This window comes from Coenobita brevimanus, chromosome 73 (assembly GCF_032717465.1).
Source record: "Coenobita brevimanus isolate Jiangsu-jjx chromosome 73, ASM3271746v2, whole genome shotgun sequence".
Lineage (NCBI taxonomy): Eukaryota > Metazoa > Arthropoda > Malacostraca > Decapoda > Coenobitidae > Coenobita > Coenobita brevimanus.
This window is the reverse complement of record NC_137026.1, coordinates 33,256,745-33,272,516: the sequence shown is the minus strand read 5'-3', so window position 1 is coordinate 33,272,516 and position 15,772 is coordinate 33,256,745. Positions and strand designations below refer to the sequence as shown.

Genomic DNA, 15,772 nt, shown 5'->3' with positions numbered 1-15,772 from the left:
TTTGGTTCTCTCTTTCTTTGGCTTTGTTTCATCTTCAGGTGTTGGTTTCTCTTCCTCATGGGGTTTAGGAGCTTCAGGAGTTTCATCTGGGAACTTTTCTCTCTCAGGCTTCTCATAAGGCTCGAGAGGAGGTCTTTCCCCTTCGGGAATCTCAGGTTCATAAGGCTCTCTCCTCTTCTTTTTAGGCTTGGACATCGGTTCATCAGGTTTCTCCTTTTTGAAGGGCTTCAGAACAACTTCCTCCTTTTCTTCTTCTTTAGGAGGCACTCTCCTACCTCTCCATGAAGGAACCTCTGGTTCTTCTTCCTTCTTTTCAGGCTTCTTTCTATCTTTCTTTGGTTTAGTTTCATCTTCTTCTGTTGGTTTCTCCTCAGTTGGTTTTGGAGCTCCAGGTTCTGGTCTGGTTTTTTCCTTGGGTTCAAACTCAGGCTTAGTTGGCTTCTCTAGCTCAACCTTATCTCTCTCGGGAATCTCTGGTTCTACACGCTCAAATGGCTGCAGCTCCACTGGTTCCCGGTCAGGCATGTCTTTTGTAGGTTTCTTACCAGGTTTGCGAGAAGCTTCCTCTTTATCCTCTTCCTCAGGTTTCTTCTTCGGAATAGGCTTCAAGTGTGGCTGTTCGGGTTCTTTCTCGGGAGATTTTGGTCTTCTCCTCCCTGGCTTCAACCTTGTCTCTTCTTCCTCCTCTTCCTCTGGCCTTCTGCGCCCTTTGCCCAACTTTAGTTTCTTTTCCTCCTCAGTTACTTCTGGTTTGTCCTTTGGTTTACGTTGGTACTTTGCTTTTTCTGGTTCTTCCTTATCGGTTGGTGCTGGTGTGGGCATTAATGGTTCATAGTCCTCTAGGACTACTTGTTCTTTTTCTGGTATTTCTTCAGGCACATAGGTTTCATACTCCGGTGGAGGCGACCAGACTCTCTTCTCTGGAGGAGGAGCCTCTTCCTCCTCTGGTGTTTCTACATGCTCAAGTTCCACAGTCTCAAGAGTTACCTCTTCTGGGACAAACTCCCTCTGCGTTGTTTTCCGGAGTGTAACTTTGGGGATTTCAAACTTCTCTTCCTCAGCCTGGAATTTTCGAGGCTTCTTCTTCTTTTGAGGAGTTTCAGGAACCTCTTCAGACAGTTTTTCTGGCCTCTCAGGTCCCTTTTCAATATCCTCATACTGTGGCTGCTCCTCTTCTGGCTTTTTAATATCATCAGTAGCCTTCTCTCTACGGGGCCTTGTGTATGGCTGTTCTGGAGTTTCTTCAGGTTCTTGTGGCATCCCTGGCTTTTTCTTAGGCTTTGTTATTTGTTCTTCCGGTTTTTCTTTCCTGAAGGGTTTCAGGAATACCTCTTCTTTTTCTTCTTCCTCCTTGCGTGGAAGTCTTCTACCTCTCCATGAGGGAGCCTCTGGTTCTTCAGGTTTCTCAGGTTTCGGCTTTCCTTTCTTTGGTTTTTTATCCTTTTCGGGGGTTTCTTCATCTTCCCCGATCCTGGTTATTTCCTCAGTTTCTTCGTAAGTTGTTGGCTTCTTTTCAGGTCCCCTTACAGTTTCTTCTTCTTCTAATGTAGTTTCTTTGCGTGGTTTCTTCTTGATTTTTCCAAATATCTTCTCTTCTTTCTCTGTGATCTCAGGAAGAGTTTCATCTTCAACCGTCTCGAAAGGCTCGGCTGTTTCCTCTTCATCTAATGTAGTTTCTTCACGTGGTTTCTTTTTAGGCTTTCTTATCTTCTCTCCCTTCTTTGTGATCTCTGTAACTGTCTCATCTTCAACAGTAGTAAACGGCTCAGTCGTTTCTTCTTCTTCAGTAGTTTCTTTGCGTGGTTTTCTCTTTTTAACTTTTCCAAATATTGTGTCCTCTATTACTGTTTCAGTGACAGTTTCTTCTTCTTCAACAGCAGGTTCTTCACGAGGCTTCTTTTTAGGCTTTCTGATCTTCTCGACTGTCTCTGTAGTCTCATCTTCAACGGTTGTAACTGGCTCTGGCATTTCTTCGACTTCTTCTTCTTCAAGAGTTGTCTCTTCTCGTGGCTTCTTCTTAGGCTTTCGGATCTTTTCACCTTTCTTTGTGACCTCTGTAATAGTCTCGTCTTCAACAGTTGTGAATGGTTCAGTTACTTCTTCTTCTTCAGTAGTTTCTTTGCGTGGTTTTCTCTTTCTAACTTTTCCAAATACTGTGTCCTCTATAACTGTTTCCGTGACAATTTCTTCTTCTTCTTCAACAGTAGGTCCTTCGCGAGGCTTCTTTTTAGGCTTCCTGATCTTTTCAGGTTTCTTTGTTGTCTCATCTTCGACGGTTGTAATTGGTTCTGGCATTTCTTCGACTTCTTCTTCTTCAAGAGTTGTCTCTTCTCGTGGTTTCTTCTTAGGCTTTCGGATCTTTTCACCTTTCTTTGTGACCTCTGTAACAGTCTCGTCTTCAGCAGTTGTGAATGGTTCAGTTACTTCTTCTTCTTCTTCAGTAGTTTCTTTGCGTGGTTTTCTCTTTTTAACTTTTCCAAATATTGTGTCCTCTATAACTGTTTCCGTGACAATTTCTTCTTCTTCTTCAACAGTAGGTCCTTCGCAAGGCTTCTTTTTAGGCTTCCTGATCTTTTCAGGTTTCTTTGTTGTCTCATCTTCAACGGTTGTAACTGACTCTGGTATTTCTTCTACCTCTTCTTCTTCTAGAGTTGTTTCTTCACGTGGCTTCTTTTTAGGTTTGGGAATCTTTTCACCTTTCTTTGTGACCTCTGTAACAGTCTCGTCTTCAGCAGTTGTGAATGGTTCAGTTATTTCTTCTTCTTCAGTAGTTTCCTTGCGTGGTTTTCGCTTTTTGACTTTTCCAAATATTGTCTCTTCTATTACTGTTTCAGTGACTGTTTCATCTGTCTTTGTGAAGGGTTCAGTTGTAGTTTCTTCTTCCTCAACGGTAGGTCCTTCACGAGGCTTCTTTTTAGGCTTTCTGATCTCAGGTTTCTTTGTGGTCTCATCTTCAACGGTTGTAATTGGTTCTGGCATTTCTTCAACTTCCTCCTCTTCAAGAGTTGTCTCTTCTCGTGGCTTCTTCTTAGGCTTTCGGATCTTTTCACCTTTCTTTGTGACCTCTGTAATAGTCTCGTCTTCGACAGTTGTGAATGGTTCAGTTATTTCTTCTTCTTCAGTAGTTTCTTTGCGTGGTTTTCGCTTTTTGATTTTTCCGAATATTGTCTCTTCTACTACTGTTTCAGTGACAGTTTCGTCAGTCTTTCGGAAGGGCTCTGTTATAGTTTCTTCTTCTTCTTCTAAAGTTGTTTCTTCATGTGGTTTCTTTTTAGGTTTTCGGATCTTTTCACCTTTCTTTGTGATTGTTGTAACAGTTTCGTCCTCAACGGTCGTGAATGGCTCTGGTCCTTCTTCTACGTCTTCATAAGTAGCTTCTTCACGTGGCTTCTTTCTGGGTTTTCTGATCTCACCTTTCTTCGTGATTGTAGTAACTGTTTCATCCTCAACAATTGTAAAAGGTTCAGTTGTTTCTTCTTCTTCAGTAGTTTCTTTACGTGGTTTTCTCTTTTTAACTTTTCCAAATACTGTCTCTTCTATTACTGTTTCAGTGACAGATTCGTCAACCTTTGTGATGGGCTCTGTAGGATAAGGCTTTGGTGTTTCTTCTTCTTCTTCCTCATAAGTGGTTTCTTCGCGCGGTTTCTTTTTCGGTTTTTTTATTTCGCCTCTCTTTGTGATTGTAGTAACCGTCTCGTCTTCAATGGTTGTAAACGGTTCAGTTGTTTCTTCTTCTTCGGTAATTTCTTTTCGTGGTTTCTTTTTCTTAATTTTTCCAAATACTGTTTCCTGTGTTATGGTTTCAGTAACTGTCTCATCTGTCGTAAAAGGCTCCCACGTAGGAGCCTCTGGTTTTTTACTTTCGGGTTGCCTTGTTTCTTTGATATATGTCGTCTGTTCGTGAATTTCAAAATGTGTTTGCCTTGACAATCGTTGTTCCGAAATGTCACTGGGCACTCTCTCCCAGTCTGATGGCGAGAACGGCTCTAAAGGAGCTTCTTCTGGTTGAGGAATTTCAAAATCAAAAGGTTTTTGTGGTCTGTCACCAGGAACTGGCCTTACTGGTTTTGGCTTCTCTCTTTGGAATGGCTTCAACATAATTTCTTCCTTTTCTTCATCATCTTTAGGAATCTTTTTTCGTCTCCATACTGGGCCCTCAGGTTCATCCTCCTTATCTGGCTTATCCCATGGTAACTTAGGCTTCTTTACTTCTTCAGGTCTTGGTTTCTCACCTTCTTGAGGCCAAGGCTCCTCTGGAGTTTCACCAGGAGGCTTCTCCCTATCCGGCCTTGTGTATGGCTCTCGAGGAGTTTCCTCTGGCTCTGGAACATCAGGTTCATATGGCTTTCCAGGTCTGGGTTTTGGTTTAGGCTTAGGTTCTTCAGGTTTCTCCTTCTTAAAAGGCTTAAGGACAACCTCCTCCTTCTCCTCATCCTTGGGAGGTAGCCTCCTTCCTCTCCATGACGGAACTTCAGGTTCCTCCTTACTCTCAGGTTTTGGCCTATCCTTCTTTGGTCGTTTATCATCTTCTGGTGTAGGCTCCACTGATTCCTCAGGTTCTGGAGCGCCACCTTCATCCCCTGGCTTCTTCCTGGGCTCATATTTAGGCTTTGTAGGCTTCTCCAACTGAGGCCTTTCTCTGTCTGGAAATTCTGGCTCTGTCCGTTCAAATGGTTCTAACTCTACATCTTCTTGCTCTGGTAAATCCTTGGGAGGAATTCTGCCTGGTCTCCGTGGGACTTTTTTCTTCTCCTCTGGTTCTGTCTTTTTCTTGGGAATAGGTTTCAAACCAGGCTCCTCTGTTTCCTCCTCAGGTGGCTTTGGTAATCGCTTTCCTGGCTTAAGTTTTGTTACTTCTTCTTCCTCCTTTGGTGGCCATCGACCTTTACCAGGTTTTATTTTTCTTTCTTCTTCAGTTGGTTCCTTTTCTCTGGGCTTTCTTTGATATATCTCTTTTTCATCCTCATCTTTTCCTTTTGGTTTTGGTGCTGTTTCAAATTTCTCAGGCTTTTCCAGTTCCACAGGCTCTGTACCTGGTATTTCTTGAGGAGTGTAAGTTTCATAGTCAGGTAAAGGACTCCATTCTCTCTTTTCTCGTTCAGGTTCAGGTTCCTCTGGTTTTTCTACATGCTGTAGTTCTACTGACTCAAGGGTTTCTTCTTCTGGAGCAAATTTCTTTGGAGCAGCCTTCTTCAGGGCTACTTTGGGTATGGTAAATTCTTCTTTCTCGGGTGCCTGTGGTAGTGGCCTTCTACTGGGCTTTTTCTTCTTTTCAGGCTCTTGTGGTTTAGGAACCCGGGAAACTTCATCTACATCTTCTTCCGGTTGCAGGTGTGTTTTGTCCTCTAATTCAGTGTATTCAACAGGGGTCTGATCATCTTTGAGTACTTTTTTCTTTACATCTTTTACAGTTTTGGGTGTGGGCCTAAGCTGAGGTTGAGCACTGTCCTCAGGAACCTCTGGTAAGAGCTTGAAAGGTTTTAGTGGTACGTCCTCTCTTACTTCCTCAGGTTTAATTTTCCTTCTACGGATTACCTTCTTCCGTGATGTTGGTTCTTGACCTTCCCTTCTCTGTTGTGGAGTTCTCCCTCTTTGCCATGGTGCTTGAGTTATACTCTCTTTTTCACCGAATTCCCCGAATTCATCATCGGAAACCTCTACATATTCATAATAATCTTCTTCTCCTTCATCGTAAAAGAATTCTGGGCTCTCTGTATCTCTCTCTGGAACCTCGGTATCAGGTTTAGCCTTCTCAGGCTCACCTGGCCTAGAAGGAACCTGTTCTTCTTTTCCAGGTTCTGGTCTCTTCTTTGGGAATGGCTTTAACTCAGGCTTCTTAGGCTCCCCTTCTTCTGGCCTGGGGAGGCGTTTTCCTGGTTTGAACTTAACTGGTTGTTCTGGTTTTTCCTCTGGCTCCCACGGCGCCTTCCTAAACTTAGGTTTCCTTTTTTGAACATCTTTTTCCTCAATGGTTTCCTCCAGAAGACCACCCTCTGATGTGTACGGTTCTTGTGGTTCTTCACCTGGATATTCAGCAGTTGGTTCTTCCTCGCCTGGATGTTTTTCATCAGGTCTCCGTCTCCAAGGTTCTTTTTTCTTCACATCTCTCACTGTTTTGGGTGTGGGCTTGAGCTGAGGTTCAGTACGGTCTTCAGGAGCCTTTGGTGGTACACGCCTAACAGGCTTTAGCTCTACTCCCTTCTTTACTTCTTCAGGTCTGATTTTACGTTTATGAATTACCTTTTGTGGCTTTGTAGGTTCCTGATCGTCCTTTCTCGGTTCCTCAGGCTTCCCTCTCTGCCATGGCGCTTGAGATGGGGGCTCCTTTTTGCCTACATCACCAACATCTTCAGTAACCTCAGTATATTCAAAGTATTCATTTGTTTCTTCATCGTAATAGAAGCCAGGAGTCTCTGGAACCTCTTCAGGCGAAACCTCTTCTTCCTTCCCAGGTTCTGGTTTCTTCTTTGGGAAAGGCTTTAACTCAGGTTTCTCAGGCTCCTCTTCTTTTGGCTTGGGGAGGCGCCTTCCTGGTTTGAACTTAACTGGTTCCTCCTCTTTTTCTTCTGGTTCCCATGGTGCTTTTCTAAACTTGGGTCTCTTATGAATTTCAGTTTCCTCAATGGTCTCCTCCACACGTGCATCCTCTGATGTGTAAGGTTCTTGTGGTTCTTCACCTGGATATTCAGCAGTTGGTTCTTCCTCGCCTGGATGTTTTTCATCAGGTCTCCGTCTCCAAGGTTCTTTTTTCTTCACATCTCTCACTGTTTTGGGTGTGGGCTTGAGCTGAGGTTCAGTACGGTCTTCAGGAGCCTTTGGTGGTACACGCCTAACAGGCTTTAGCTCTACTCCCTCCTTTACTTCTTCAGGTCTGATTTTACGTTTATGAATTACCTTTTGTGGCTTTGTAGGTTCCTGATCGTCCTTTCTCGGTTCCTCAGGCTTCCCTCTCTGCCATGGCGCTTGAGATGGGGGCTCCTTTTTGCCTACATCACCAACATCTTCAGTAACCTCAGTATATTCAAAGTATTCATTTGTTTCTTCATCGTAATAGAAGCCAGGAGTCTCTGGAACCTCTTCAGGCGAAACCTCTTCTTCCTTCCCAGGTTCTGGTTTCTTCTTTGGGAAAGGCTTTAACTCAGGTTTCTCAGGCTCCTCTTCTTTTGGCTTGGGGAGGCGCCTTCCTGGTTTGAACTTAACTGGTTCCTCCTCTTTTTCTTCTGGTTCCCATGGTGCTTTTCTAAACTTGGGTCTCTTATGAATTTCAGTTTCCTCAATGGTCTCCTCTACACGTGCATACTCTGATGTGTAAGGTTCTTGTGGTTCTTCACCTGGATATTCAGCAGTTGGTTCTTCCTTGCCTGGACGTGTTTCATCAGGTCTCCGTCTCCAAGGTTCTTTTTTCTTCACATCTCTCACTGTTTCGGGTGTGGGCTTGAGCTGAGGTTGAGTACGGTCTTCAGGAGCCTTTGGTGGTACACGCCTAACAGGCTTTAGCTCTACTCCCTCCTTTACTTCCTCAGGTCTGATTTTACGTTTATGAATTACCTTCCGTGGCTTTGGAGGTTCCTGATCATCCTTTCTTGGCTGTGTAGGTTTCCCTCTCTCCCACGGGGCTTGAGTTGGAGGTTCCTTTTTGCCTAAATCACCAACATCTTCTTCAATAACCTCTGTGTATTCAAAATATTCATTTGTTTCTTCATCATAATAGAAGCCTGGAGTCTCTGGAACTTCTTCAGGGAGAGGGATTAGATCTTCTTCTTCTGCATCAGGTCTCCTCTTTGGACGTTTGCCTGGTACTGGCTGAGTACGGTCCTCAGGAGCCTTTGGTGGTACACGCCTAACAGGCTTTAGCTCTACTCCCTCCTTTACTTCTTCAGGTCTGATTTTACGTTTATGAATTATCTTTCGTGGCTTTGTAGGTTCCTGATCGTCCTTTCTCGGTTCCTTAGGTTTCCCTCTCTGCCACGGGGCTTGAGTTGGGGGTTCCTTTTTGCCTACATCACCAACATCTTCTTCAATGACCTCAGTATATTCAAAGTATTCATTTGTTTCTTCATCGTAATAGAAGCCTGGAGTCTCTGGAACCTCTTCAGGCGAAACCTCTTCTTCCTTCCCAGGTTCCGGTTTCTTCTTTGGGAAAGGCTTTAACTCAGGTTTCTCAGGCTCCTCTTCTTTTGGCTTGGGGAGGCGCCTTCCTGGTTTGAACTTAACTGGTTCCTCCTCTTTTTCTTCTGGTTCCCATGGTGCTTTTCTAAACTTGGGTTTCTTATGAATTTCAGTTTCCTCAATGGTCTCCTCCACACGTGCATCCTCTGATGTGTAAGGTTCTTGTGGTTCTTCACCTGGATATTCAGCAGTTGGTTCTTCCTCACCTGGATGCTTTTCATCAGGTCTCCGTCTCCAAGGTTCTTTTTTCTTCACATCTCTCACTGTTTTGGGTGTGGGCTTGAGCTGAGGTTGAGTACGGTCTTCAGGAGCCTTTGGTGGTACACGCCTAACAGGCTTTAGCTCTACTCCCTCCTTTACTTCCTCAGGTCTGATTTTACGTTTATGAATTACCTTCCGTGGCTTTGGAGGTTCCTGATCGTCCTTTCTTGGCTGTGTAGGTTTCCCTCTCTCCCACGGGGCTTGAGTTGGAGGTTCCTTTTTGCCTAAATCACCAACATCTTGTTCAATAACCTCTGTGTATTCAAAATATTCATTTGTCTCTTCATCATAATAGAAGCCTGGAGTTTCTGGAACTTCTTCAGGGAGAGGGATTAGATCTTTTTCTTCTGCATCAGGTCTCCTCTTTGGACGTTTGCCTGGTACAGGCTGAGTACGGTCCTCAGGAGCCTTTGGTGGTACATGCCTAACAGGCTTTAGCTCTACTCCCTCCTTTACTTCCTCAGGTCTGATTTTACGTTTATGAATTATCTTTCGTGGCTTTGTTGGTTCCTGATCGTCCTTTCTTGGTTCCTTAGGTTTCCCTCTCTGCCACGGGGCTTGAGCTGGAGGTTCCTTTTTGCCTACATCACCAACATCTTCAGTAACCTCAGTATATTCAAAGTATTCATTTGTTTCTTCATCGTAATAGAAGCCAGGAGTCTCTGGAACCTCTTCAGGCGAAACCTCTTCTTCCTTCCCAGGTTCTGGTTTCTTCTTTGGGAAAGGCTTTAACTCAGGTTTCTCAGGCTCCTCTTCTTTTGGCTTGGGGAGGCGCCTTCCTGGTTTGAACTTAACTGGTTCCTCCTCTTTTTCTTCTGGTTCCCATGGTGCTTTTCTAAACTTGGGTCTCTTATGAACTTCAGTTTCTTCAATGGTCTCCTCCACACGTGCATCCTCAGATGTGTAAGGTTCTTGTGGTTCTTCACCTGGATATTCAGCAGTTGGTTCTTCCTCGCCTGGATGTTTTTCATCAGGTCTCCGTCTCCAAGGTTCTTTTTTCTTCACATCTCTCACTGTTTTGGGTGTGGGCTTGAGCTGAGGTTGAGTACGGTCTTCAGGAGCCTTCGGTGGTACACGCCTAACAGGCTTTAGCTCTACTCCCTCCTTTACTTCCTCAGGTCTGATTTTACGTTTATGAATTACCTTCCGTGGCTTTGGAGGTTCCTGATCATCCTTTCTTGGCTGTGTCGGTTTCCCTCTCTCCCACGGGGCTTGAGTTGGGGGTTCCTTCTTGCCTAAATCACCAACACCTTCTTCAATAACCTCTGTGTATTCAAAATATTCATTTGTTTCTTCATCATAATAGAAGCCTGGAGTCTCTGGAACTTCTTCAGGGAGAGGGATTAGATCTTTTTCTTCTGCATCAGGTCTCCTCTTTGGACGTTTGCCTGGTACTGGCTGAGTACGGTCCTCAGGAGCCTTTGGTGGTACACGCCTAACAGGCTTTAGCTCTACTCCCTCCTTTACTTCCTCAGGTCTGATTTTACGTTTATGAATTATCTTTCGTGGCTTTGTAGGTTCCTGATCGTCCTTTCTCGGTTCCTTAGGTTTCCCTCTCTGCCACGGGGCTTGAGTTGGGGGTTCCTTTTTGCCTACATCACCAACATCTTCTTCAATGACCTCAGTATATTCAAAGTATTCATTTGTTTCTTCATCGTAATAGAAGCCTGGAGCCTCTGGAACCTCTTCAGGCGAAACCTCTTCTTCCTTCCCAGGTTCTGGTTTCTTCTTTGGGAAAGGCTTTAACTCAGGTTTCTCAGGTTCCTCTTCTTTTGGCTTGGGGAGGCGCCTTCCTGGTTTGAACTTAACTGGTTCCTCCTCTTTTTCTTCTGGTTCCCATGGTGCTTTTCTAAACTTGGGTCTCTTATGAACTTCGGTTTCCTCAATGGCCTCCTCCACACGTGCATCCTCTGATGTGTAAGGTTCTTGTGGTTCTTCACCTGGATATTCAGAAGTTGGTTCTTCCTCACCTGGAAGTTTTTCATCAGGCCTTCTCCGTGGTCTCCAAGGTTCTTTTTTCTTCACATCTCTCACTGTTTTGGGTGTGGGCTTGAGCTGAGGTTGGGTACGGTCTTCAGGAACCTTTGGTGGTACACGCCTAACAGGCTTTAGCTCTACTCCCTCCTTTACTTCCTCAGGTCTGATTTTACGTTTATGAATTACCTTCCGTGGCTTTGGAGGTTCCTGATCATCCTTTCTTGGCTGTGTAGGTTTCCCTCTCTCCCACGGGGCTTGAGTTGGGGGTTCCTTCTTGCCTAAATCACCAACATCTTCTTCAATAACCTCTGTGTATTCAAAATATTCATTTGTTTCTTCATCATAATAGAAGCCTGGAGTCTCTGGAACTTCTTCAGGGAGAGGGATTAGATCTTTTTCTTCTGCATCAGGTCTCCTCTTTGGACGTTTGCCTGGTACTGGCTGAGTACGGTCCTCAGGAGCCTTTGGTGGTACACGCCTAACAGGCTTTAGCTCTACTCCCTCCTTTACTTCTTCAGGTCTGATTTTACGTTTATGAATTATCTTTCGTGGCTTTGTAGGTTCCTGATCGTCCTTTCTCGGTTCCTTAGGTTTCCCTCTCTGCCACGGGGCTTGAGTTGGGGGTTCCTTTTTGCCTACATCACCAACATCTTCTTCAATGACCTCAGTATATTCAAAGTATTCATTTGTTTCTTCATCGTAATAGAAGCCTGGAGTCTCTGGAACCTCTTCAGGTGAAACCTCTTCTTCCTTCCCAGGTTCTGGTTTCTTCTTTGGGAAAGGCTTTAACTCAGGTTTCTCAGGCTCCTCTTCTTTTGGCTTGGGGAGGCGCCTTCCTGGTTTGAACTTAACTGGTTCCTCCTCTTTTTCTTCTGGTTCCCATGGTGCTTTTCTAAACTTGGGTCTCTTATGAACTTCGGTTTCCTCAATGACCTCCTCCACACGTGCATCCTCTGATGTGTAAGGTTCTTGTGGTTCTTCACCTGGATATTCAGCAGTTGGTTCTTCCTCACCTGGAAGTTTTTCATCAGGCTTTCTCCGTGGTCTCCAAGGTTCTTTTTTCTTCACATCTCTCACTGTTTTGGGTGTGGGCTTGAGCTGAGGTTGGGTACGGTCTTCAGGAGCCTTCGGTGGTACACGCCTAACAGGCTTTAGCTCTACTCCCTCCTTTACTTCCTCAGGTCTGATTTTACGTTTATGAATTACCTTCCGTGGCTTTGGAGATTCCTGATCATCCTTTCTTGGCTGTGTAGGTTTCCCTCTCTCCCACGGGGCTTGAGTTGGGGGTTCCTTCTTGCCTAAATCACCAACATCTTCTTCAATAACCTCTGTGTATTCAAAATATTCATTTGTTTCTTCATCATAATAGAAGCCTGGAGTCTCTGGAACTTCTTCAGGGCGAGGGATTAAATCTTTTTCTTCTGCATCAGGTCTCCTCTTTGGACGTTTGCCTGGTACTGGCTGAGTACGGTCCTCAGGAGCCTTTGGTGGTACACGCCTAACAGGCTTTAGCTCTACTCCCTCCTTTACTTCCTCAGGTCTGATTTTACGTTTATGAATTACCTTCCGTGGCTTTGTAGGTTCCTGATCGTCCTTTCTTGGTTCCATGGGTTTCCCTCTCTGCCACGGAGCTTGAGTTGGGGGTTCCTTTTTGCCTACATCACCAACATCTTCTTCAATGACCTCAGTATATTCAAAGTACTCATTTGTTTCCTCATCATAATAGAAGCCTGGAGTCTCTGGAACTTCTTCAGGTAGAACCTCTACTTCTTTTCCCGGCTCTGGTTTCTTTCTGAGGAAAGGCTTCAACTCAGGTTTCTCGGGCTCTTCTTTTGGCTTGGGGAGGCGCCTTCCTGGTTTAAATTTAACCGGTTCTTCTGGTTTTTCTGGCTCCCACGGTGCCTTTCTAAATTTAGGTCTCCTTGTATGAACTTCAGTTTCCTCAACACTCTCCTCCAGATGTGCATCATCTGAAGTGTAAGTGTAAGGTTCTAGAGATTCAGGAGCTGGCTCCTCCTCACCTGGATATCTTTCATCAGGCCTATCAGGCTTCTTCCGAGGAAGACTTTTTGACCTCCAAGGTGGAGATTTTGCCTTCTTTAACGGCTTTTGTGGCATCTTTGGTGCAGTCTCAGGCTGAGGCTCCTCAGTGACTTCTGGAGCTTCTGGTTCACGTGTGTCATAAGGAGCACCTTCTTTTCGAGGGAGACTCCTTGACCTCCAAGGTTCTTTTTTCTTTACATCCCGCACAGTTTTCGGTGTGGGTCTAAGCTGAGGCTGAGCACGGTCTTCAGGTGCCTTTGGTGGCATGCGCCTAACAGGTTTTAACTCTACTCCCTCCTTTATTTCCTCAGGCTTTATTTTTCGCTTACGAATTACCTTTCGTAATGTTGTTGGTTTGTGATCATCCTTTCTTGGTTGTGTAGGCCTTTCACCAACCTTTTGAGGCCTTCCTTTTTGCCATGGGGCTTGAACTGGAGGCTGTTTTTCACCCAAACCACCCTCATCGATCACTTCTTCAATTTCTTCTACATATTCATAGTATTCATTTGTTTCCTCATCATAATAGAAGCCTGGAGTCTCTGGAACTTCTTCAGGTAGAACCTCTACTTCTTTTCCAGGCTCTGGTTTCTTTTGGAGGAAAGGCTTCAATTCAGGTTTCTCAGGCTCTTCTTCTTTTGGCTTGGGGAGGCGCCTTCCTGGTTTAAATTTAACCGGTTCTTCTGGTTTTTCTTCTGGCTCCCACGGTGCCTTTCTAAATTTAGGTCTCCTCTTATGAACTTCAGTTTCCTCAACACTCTCCTCCAGATGTGCATCATCTGAAGTGTAAGTGTAAGGTTCTAGAGATTCAGGAGTTGGCTCCTCCTCACCTGGATATCTCTCATCAGGCCTATCAGGCTTCTTCCGAGGAAGACTTTTTGACCTCCAAGGTGGAGATTTTCCTTTCTTTCCTGGTTTTCGTGGCATCTTTGGTGCAGCCTCAGGCTGAGGCTCCTCAGTGTGTTCTGGAGCTTCTGTTTCAACCATGTCATCCGGAGTGCCTTCTTTGCGGGGAAGACTCTTTGATCTCCATGGTGGAAATGTGGGCTCTTTTTTCTTCACATCCCTGGGTGTGGGCCTAAGCTGAGGCTGCACACTGTCCTCTGGCATCCGTGGTTGTAAGTGCCTGAAGGGTTTCAACTGTACTTCCTCCCTCACTTCTTCAGGCTTGATTTTCCTTCTACGGATCACCCTCTTTCGTGGCTTTGTTGGTTCTTGATCATCCCTCCTTCGTTGTGGAGGCCTTTCACCAACTTTCCGAGGCCTTCCTCTTTGCCACTGTGGGTGTACTGGTCTTTCTTTTTCAAATTCTTCAAATTCACCAAGCTCATCATCTGAAACCTCTACATATTCGTAGTATTCATCTTCATCCTCATCATAATAATATTCTGGGCTCTCTGTATCCCTCTCTGGGAGTCTGTATTCAGGTGGTGGACTTTTTTCGACGTCAGTTGTTGGCTTCAGAGCTTTCTCCACATGTGAAAGTTCCACCTTCTCTAAACTAGGCTGTTCTAGAACAACCTCAGACAGTGGTGTGTCCTTTAGCTGAACCTTAGGAACAATGAACTTCTCTCCTTCTACATACTTTTTCGAAGGCCATGCACTCAGCTTTGGCTCTGTAGGAGCACCTTCTTCAGGCCTTTGGTCCCTTTTCCTAGGAACACTCTTCGATCTCCATGGTGGAGATTTTGCTTTTTTCTTCCCAGGTTGTTGTGGAATTCCTGGAGTGGGCTGAGCCTGTGGTTCCTTAGTTTCCTCTGGAGCTTCTGGTTCAAGTGTCTCATCAGGAGCTCCTTCTTTTCGGGGAACACTCTTTGATCTCCAAGGTGGTAACTTTGGCTCTTTTTTCTTTACATCTCTTACAGTTTTCGGTGTGGGCCTAAGCTGAGGCTGGGTCTTATCTTCTGGAGCCTTTGGTAAACGCTTAACAGGTTTTAGCTCTACCACTTCCCTAACTTCCTCAGGTTTGAGTTTTCGTCTACGAATTACTTTCTTTCGTGGGGATATAGGTTCTTTTTCACCCTTTCTTCGCCGTCTAGGCTTTTCACCTACCTTTCGAGGCCTACCCCTTTGCGGTGGGGCTTGAGTAGGTGGCTCTCTTTCATCAAAATCACCCTCACCAAACTCGTCCTCAGAAACCTCTTCATATTCGTAGTATTCATTATTTTCATCATCATAATAAATTCCTGGGCTCAATAATTCACTTTCTGGAACTTCTGTATCAGGTTTTTCTCCACGAGGTATTCTTTCTAAGCTTACTTCTCTTTCTTCTGAAGCCTGTCTACTGTCAACAGCTTTCTTTAATTCAACTTTTGGAATCTCAAGCTTTTCTGGTTCCCTAGACGTAATCATTTTCGTAGATTTCTTAAGCTTAGCCGCGGCTGAACCAATGTCCTCTTTTGGTTTTTCAACCAACCACGGTGCTGCTTCTCTTTTCTTTCTCTCTATGTCCTCCTCTGTCAACTGCCTAACCCTAGGAGCTCTACGAGGTATACTTTTATCCCTACCAGGTCTAGGGGGACTATGCGAAAGCCATCTTGGTGGGCTCGGAGATGCCCAACGGTGCCTTCGCGCTTCCCTTTCACGTGATCGACGAGCAATTGAAGCTAAATCTTCCTCCACTGTGAATTCACCTGTAGGGAATCAATCCAGTATATAAATAATCAGACCTTAGCATGCCTTCTCTTTCTCTCTCAGGGATGCATGAAGGCAGTTTATCAATCAGCCTGTACATGAAGTGTTATTAGTCTCTGTGCAGAAGACGTGGGGGAGGCTGTGTGTGTGTGTGTGTGTGTGTGTGTGTGTGTGTGTGTGTGTGTGTGTGTGTGTGTGTGTGTGTGTGTGTGTGTGAAGTGGAAGTATGAAAAGTGGCTGTGTGAAGTGGAAGTGTGAGATGTGGCTGTGTGAAGCGGAAGTGTGAGGTGTGGCAGTGTTAAGTAGAAGTGTGAAGTGGAAGTGTGAGATGGGGTAGTGTGAAGTGGAAATGTTAGGTGTGGCAGTGTGAAGTGGAAGTGTTAGGTGTGACTGCAAAGTGTGTGTGTGTGTGTGTGTATAAGGTGTCTTCTACTGCACAGTAACTTTAGTAACGCCATGTATAGTATATTCAAAATTATATGACGCCATGTATAAGAGTCTATTTTAAAAGACGACATACATTGTTGGGGCAGGAGGTTGGTGGTGGTGGTTCGAGGTAGACGAAGGTGAATCCATCTGAGAGAATAACTATACTATCACCGGTGACTCAAGTGTTCTACAAACAAAATGATTCATACTAAGGAGAACTAAAAGAAACGAAGAAGGCGGGTAGTGGCTAAATTAACAACGT

General features: G+C 44.8%; 1 protein-coding gene across 1 annotated transcript in view; it reads right to left on the bottom strand.

Annotated features, from left to right (window-relative positions):
• Nucleotides 1-15,772, bottom strand: part of LOC145407519 (uncharacterized) — a 280,710-nt gene that overhangs the window by 149,582 nt on the left and 115,356 nt on the right. The window contains exon 59 of the mRNA XM_080278443.1: nucleotides 167-15,080. Within this exon, the coding sequence (XP_080134569.1) occupies nucleotides 167-15,080 (14,914 nt within the window). The remainder of the gene's footprint in view (nucleotides 1-166; nucleotides 15,081-15,772) is intronic.